General features: G+C 46.2%; 1 protein-coding gene across 1 annotated transcript in view; it reads right to left on the bottom strand.

The window, feature by feature from the left end:
- NLRP8 (NLR family pyrin domain containing 8) overlaps window positions 1-2,582 on the bottom strand; it is a 49,919-nt gene extending 47,337 nt beyond the window's left edge. Inside the window, exon 1 of the mRNA XM_025365905.1 lies at window positions 2,216-2,582. Coding sequence (XP_025221690.1) covers window positions 2,216-2,582 — 367 coding nt within the window. The remainder of the gene's footprint in view (window positions 1-2,215) is intronic.
- Window positions 2,583-7,094: the final 4,512 nt, after the last annotated feature.

Here is a 7,094-nt window from a genome sequence, read left to right as displayed (position 1 = left end):
TGTGTGTGTGTGTGTGTGTGTGTGTGTGTGTGTGTGTGTTTCTTGAGATGGAGTTCTGCTTTTGTCACCCAGGCTGGAGTGCAGTGGTATGATCTCAGCTCACTGCAACCTCCGCCTCCAGGGTTCAAGCAATTCTCTTGCCTTAGCCTCCCGAATAACTGGGATTACAGGTACCCGCCACCATGCCCAGCTAATTTTTTTTTTTTGTACTTTTAGTAGAGACCAGGTTTCACCATGTTGGCTGGGCTGGTCTCGATCTCCTGACCTTAGGTGATCTGCCCACCTCTGCCTCCCAAAGTGCTGGGATTACAGGCATGAGCCACCGTGCCCGGCCTCTCTGTATGTTTTCATCAGGTTTTAGTAAATATTAACATTTTTCTGTTTAACACTAAGATTTTCTCTACCACTGGGCCATGGAGTTTCCATCCCCTCTGATTTTCTTTTCTATTGACTCTCTCTCTTTTCCACACGAGGAGCTATGTCCTCCCGTGTTAGGTCCCAACCTTAGCGTCACTTCCTCAAAGAAGACTTCCGGGGCTGCCTTATCAAAACAAAGTTCCTTTTCACAATCAATTACTCTCTAGCCATCTAATATTCGAGCAACTATAACATGCTAGGTGCTGAGCCAGGTGCTGGGGTGCCAGTGGCTAAGGAGTCATTGGGCACCCAGTCTCCTGTTGTTTATGTTTAGAATTGTGGAGCTGATGTCTTCTCCATTCTTACTGATGAGACTGACTACTTGTAAGCTATTGGGAGAGGCGGGTTCACAGCTCCTATCATGTTTCTGGATTGGTGTATTTTCCCTTTAATACAGTAGTCCCCCCTTCTCTGCAGGGTCTATGTTCCAAGATTCCCGGTGGATATCTGAAACTGTGGATAGTACTGAACCATGTAGATACTGATTTTTAAAAATACATACCTAGGCTGGGCGTGGTGGCTCACGCCTGTAATTCCAGCACTTTGGGAGGCTGAGGCAGGCAAATCACCTAAGGTCAGGAGTTCGAGACCAGCCCGGCCAACATGGTGAAACCCCGTCTCTATTAAAAATACAAAAATTAGCCGGGCGTGGTGGTGCGCACCTGTAATCCCAGCTACTAGGGAGGCTGAGGCATGAGAATTGCTTGAACCTAGGAGGTGGAAGTTGCAGTGAGCTGAGATCGCACCACTGCACTCCAGCCTGGGTGACAGAATGAAGACTCCGTTTCAAAATGGAAAAAAAAAAATACATACCTAGTTATGATAAAAGTTTAAATTATAAATTAGGTACAGTAAGAGATTAACAATAATAATGAAATAGAACAATTATAATACTATACTATCATAAGCAGTATGTAAATGTGGTCTCTCTCTGTCTCAGAATATCTCACTCTACTATACTCATCTATTTTTGACGATGATCGGCCATGGGTAACAAAATTCAGAAAGAAAAACCTTGGATAAGGGGACGACTGTAGTCCAGCTCTGCTTTATACATATGGAAGATGAGCTTTTGGATTACAGCATCCTCCAGTGGGATTAATCCTTTGTTGCTGCAAAATGGCCCTTTAAAATCTTTAACCTTCTTGCTTTAAATATAGCACTGCTGACATCAGCATAGCCACACCAGCTTTCTTCTGTTTACTGTTTCCACGGCATACGCTTTTGCACTATTTTACTCCCTACTTCTCTATGTCTTCATTTGACGTTCACCGCATTTAAGCAGTATTCAGTTAAGTTTTTAAAAAATATGCCCATATGGGCTGGGCGCAGTGGCTCACACCTGCAATCCCAGCACTTTGGGGGACCAAGGCAGGCGGATTACCTGAGGTCAGGAGTTCGAGACCATCCTGGCCAACATGGTGAAACCCCATCTCTACTAAATATACAAAAAAAAATTAGCTGAGTGTGGTGGTGGGCACCTGTAATCCCAGCTACTCAGGAGGCTGAGGCAGGAGAATCACCTGTATCTGGGAGGTAGAGTTTGCCATGAGCCGGGATTGTGCCATTGCACTTCAGCCTGGGTAAGAAGAGCGAAACTCTATCTCAAAAAAAAAAAAAAATTAAATTAAAAGAAATGCCCATATGAGAGTCTTCGCCTTTGGGTTAGATCTAGTATCTGCCTCCACTGTTTGCATTCTTGTTCAGATGGCCAATAAGCGATAGGGGTGGCGAGTAGAGTATTTAGCTGCCCTGCAGCCAAGCCCACCCCGAGTTTATCCACCAGATCAACACTCACCATTTATCTCTCTGTGTACTAGAGCACACATTTTATCACGCTTCATAACGGCAAAGATGTTTGAAGTCACATCCCAAGCTCGTCGTCCAGGGAAACGTTCTATCAAGAGATGAACCACCTCTGCCCAACTGGCTCTCTTGACCTGGTCCCAGGTGATAGGCGTGGTGCCAGCTCTGAGCTCATTCAGTAAGAACTGCTTGAACCATTGTAGCTCCTCGTTGCTCACATATCTCATGTACAGCATGACCCCATTTTCACAGGGGGAGCCGGGGTAGCAAGAGAATGTCCAGGGTGGATTACAAGAACTGTGAGTGGAGGAGGATGAAAAGGGAACGGGGGTGTCAGAGGGTGGATTCACATCACTCATCTTTAGTCAAGGCAGAGAACACCTCAGTGTCCACGATAAACACAACTGATTGGAAGAGAGAAACACGAGACCTGCGGAAACATAAAACAATAAAACAAGAAGATGAAAACACCACCCAAGAAGACAGATTAATGTAAGGCTTACTTGGCAGAGTATTCTGTGTGCCATGTACTCCCTTTACCTCCTTTCCTCAAAGATTCTCTGCCCTGTGGAAAAACTGAAGATGCATTGAATGTTTGGGATTAGTCCATTAGACTGATGGATTGTTTGTAGTTTTTATTCTCTATGCTTCCTGGGGAAGCATATTCTTCTGGGGAAGAAGCAAGCAAAATATCAAAACCTTCACAAAAGCTTAGCACAGGTTACCTGTTCCTGTGTTAGTTTGCTAAGGAATAATAGTCTCCGACTCCATCTATGTTCCTGCAAATGACATGATCTCATTATTTTTTATGGCTGCATAGTATTCCATGGTGTTTATGTATCACATTTTCTTATCCAGTTTATCACTGATGGGCATTTAGGTTGATTCCATGTCTTTGCTATTGTGAATAGTGCTGCAATGAACACTTTTCACAATGAGATGACATCTCATTGTGGTTTTGATTTGCATTTCTCTAATACATGATCCATTTTTTAAGAATAAAAACTTTGTTGAATTTGAGATCACTTTTAATCTAATAGAGCCTTCTAACCAACCATATATTTTCTAGATTTTAGCTTCACTGAATTATTTTACCTGCTTCTCATTGTTCTTTTCGCTAAACTTTTTGTGAAGGCCTTTGGGAGGCCTTTTGCTAAACCTTTTGTGAAGACCTTTGGGAGGCCAAGGCAGGTGGGTCACCTGAAGTCAGGAGTTCCAGACCAGCCTGGCCAACATGGTGAAACCCTGCCTCTACTAAAAACACAAAAATTAGCTGGGCATGGTGGTGGGTACCTGTAATCCTAGCTACTCAGGAGGCTGAGGCAGGAGAATTGCTTGAACCCAGGAGGCAGAGGTTATAGTGAGTGGAGATTGTGTCACTGCACTCCAGCCAGGGTGACAGAGCAAGACCCTGTCTCAAAAAAAAAAAAAAAAAAAAGAAAAGAAAAGAAATTTGCAGGGCAAGGGAGGATGTTGACAATTACATCATTGTTTTGCTTTACTTTCATTCACTGCCGAAGGGAACATAAGCAGGGGGAACCTCTCTGAAAGGCGTTTTCACAATATCTAGCAATCATGTGTGCACTGCTAGGGAACCCAGTGGTTCTACTTCTAAAACTGCAACCTGAGGCTGGGTGCGGTGGCTCATGCCTGTAATTTCAGCAGTTTGGGAGGCCGAGCGGGGAGGATCACGAGGTCAAGAGATCGAGACCATCCTGGCCAACATGGTGAAACCCCATCTCTACTAAAAAAAAAAAATAATACAAATATTAGCTGGGCGTGGTGGCATGCACCTGTAGTCCCAGCTACTTGGGAGGCTGAGGCAGGCGAATCACTTGAACCCAGGAGGGGGAGGTTGCAGTGAGTGGGCTGAGATCCCGCCACTGTGCTCCAGCCTGGTGAGAGAGCAAGATTCCGTCTCAAAACAAAAACACAAAAGGCAGGCGCGGTGGCTCACGCCTGTAATCCCAGCACCTTGGGAGGCTGAGGTGGGCGGATCACGAGGTCAGGAGATTGAGACCATCCTGGCTAACACGGTGAAACCCCGTCTCTACTAAAAATACAAAAAACTAGCCGGGCGTGGTGGCAGGCGCCTATAGTCCCAGCTACTTGGGAGGCTGAGGCAGCAGAATGACGTGAACCTGGGAGACGGAGCTTGCAGTGAGCCGAGATCACGCCACTGCACTCCAGCCTGGGTGACAGAGCGAGACTCTGTCTCAAAACACAAAACAAAAACCAAAACTGCACCTCACAGATGCACTTGCACATGTGAGATGGTATCTGCACAGGCCAGTCTGTCTTAGGCTGTCTGGACTGCCATAACAAATACCATACACTGGGTGGCTTAGTAACAACAGACATCGATTTCTCTCAGCTCTGGGGGCTGGAAGTCCAAGATCCAGGTGCCGGCAGATTTAGTATCTGGCGAGGGCGGCTTCCTGGTTCATAGACAGCACCTTCTTGCTGTGTCGTCCTCACATGGAGGAAGGGGTGAGGGAGCTCGCTGGAGTCTCTCTCATAAGGGCTGGAATCCCAATCATGAGGGCTCTGGCCCCATGACTTAATCACCTCCCAAAGGCCCTACCTTCTTCTACCATTACCTTGGTGGTTAGAGTTTCAGCCTGTGGATTTTGGGAAGGATGCAGACATTCAGTTCATAACACAGTCCTTCTGGATTCACTCACTGAAATATCCCAGTGTCAAATATTATGCTCTCTATTTTTGGCACTGGGGATATGTTGGTGAGCAAAAGACGCACAAAAAGTTGTCCTCCTGCGGCTAACATTTCAGGGGAGGAAAAACTTCTCTCTCTCTCTCTTTATTGATCTTAGATTCATTGGCTGGAGCCTTGGATGTTATGCTCATGAAAGACAGATTCACAAAAGCATAGCAAACAGAAGTTTATTTATGTGTGCATGCCCATGGGAGCACACTATGATGTGATGGAAGATTATATGCACCATGGAAAAAAGAGCCAAGAGAGATAACAGAATTGAGAAATACCCTGCTGCAATTTGTAAAAGGTTGACGGAAGGGCTCACTGAAGCAGGGATGTCTGAGCAAAAGGTTGGAGGAGAGAAGGAGGTAAGAGGTCATGGAATGGGCTGTGTGGATATCAGATGAGTTCCAGATAGAAGGGCAAGGACCACGGCCCTGTGGCCAGGATGTGCCTGGAGCTGTTGAGAAACCGCAGGACCGGCATGAGTGGAGGTGAATGGGCGAGACGAAGACAGTGGAGATGATCACAAGAGGTCACACGGGACCTGATTGGACTGGTGTGGGATGGTTATAACTTTTAGAAGGATCTTTCTGGCTGGCTCTCCTACGGAGAATAAGGGTAGGGAGCTATAGACATAATCCTGGAAAGAAGAATCGTGACCTGTTGCACTAGTATGACAAATTTACCATGAACTTAGTGGCTTAAGACAACACAGTGTTTTTTTTTTTTTTTTTTTTTTGAGACGGAGTCTCACCCTGTCACCCAGGTTGGAGTGCAGTAGTGCAATATCGACTCACTGTAAGCTCCGCCTCCCAGGTTCAAATGATTCTCCTGCCTCAGCCTCCTGAGTAGCTGGGATTACAGGTGTGCACCACCACGCCCGGCTAATTTTTGTATTTTTAGTAGAGACGGGATTTCACCATGTTGGCCAGGATGGTCTCGATCTCTCGACCTCGTGATCTGTCTGCCTCAGCCTCCCAAAGTGCTGGGATTTCAGGTGGGAGTCACTGCACCCGGCCGACAACACAGCATTTTTAAGATAAAACATTCAGTTATGGAGGCTAGAAGCCTGAAATGGGCTAAGATCACTGGACTAAAATCGAGGTGTTGGCAGGGCTGGTTCCTTCTGGAGGTTCTAGGGGGAGAATCTGTTTCCTGGCCTTCTCCAGCTTCTAGAAGCCTCATGCAGTCCTTGGATTTTTGCTCTTTCCTCCTTCTTCAAAGGTAGCAGTGGGACATCTTCTATCTCATTCCCTCTTCCATTTCTAATATCCACGAATCAACCTCTCTTTATCCCTCCTCCCTGCCACCCTTGCCATAAATACATAGTTATTATGCATCAATAAAAAAAAAAAATCAGGCCGGGTGCAGTGGCTCACGCTGGTAATCCCAGCACTTTGGGAGGCCGTGGCAGATGGGTCACAAGCTCAGGAGTTTGAGACCAGCCTGGCCAACCTGGTGAAACCCCATCTCTACTAAAAATACAAAGATTAGGCAGGTGTGGTGGTGAGCGCCTATAATCCCAGCTACTTGGGAGGCTGAGGCAGGAGAATCGCTTGAACCCGGGAGGCAGAGGTTGCAGTGAGCTGAGATTGCGCCATTGCACTCCAGCCTGGGTGACAGAGTGAGACTCCGTCTCAAAAAAAAAAAAGGTTTTCCTAAAGATGGAAATGCTGTGGGATGTCTGTACATCCAAGGGGGTAGAGAAGAGAAAAGCAGTGTTGGCAAGTGAGGAAATAACAGCAGGAGAAGGGGATAATTGAGGACACAGGCTGGGTCTGAAGCGCTCTTGGCAGGAAGAGGGTGGAGAGCCCACATCCAGATGCAGGTGGGTTTGTGGGTCTGAGCAAGGAGTTCCTGGCTTTTCAGAGAAATGAAGGATGGCAGAATACACCACCCTCAAATATTCCAGTTTGGTGTACTGAGTTTTAAAAATTGGTACATGATAATGGTACATATTGACAGGAAAGGCAGGTGGGAGGGGCTGGATGAAGAGGGGTTGGTTAACGGTCACAAAAATACAACGGATAAAGGAGTAAGTTCTAGCGTTTGATAGCACAGTAGCGTGACTATAGTTCATAATAATTTATTGTGTATTTCAAATGGACTATTTTGAGCTGAAGATGCTTGAGAAGGAGCAGACACAAGAAAA

This window comes from Theropithecus gelada, chromosome 19 (assembly GCF_003255815.1).
Source record: "Theropithecus gelada isolate Dixy chromosome 19, Tgel_1.0, whole genome shotgun sequence".
In the NCBI taxonomy this organism is placed as follows: Eukaryota; Metazoa; Chordata; class Mammalia; order Primates; family Cercopithecidae; genus Theropithecus; species Theropithecus gelada.
Note: the sequence above shows the minus strand (reverse complement) of the source record. Positions and strands in the feature narration are given on the sequence as shown.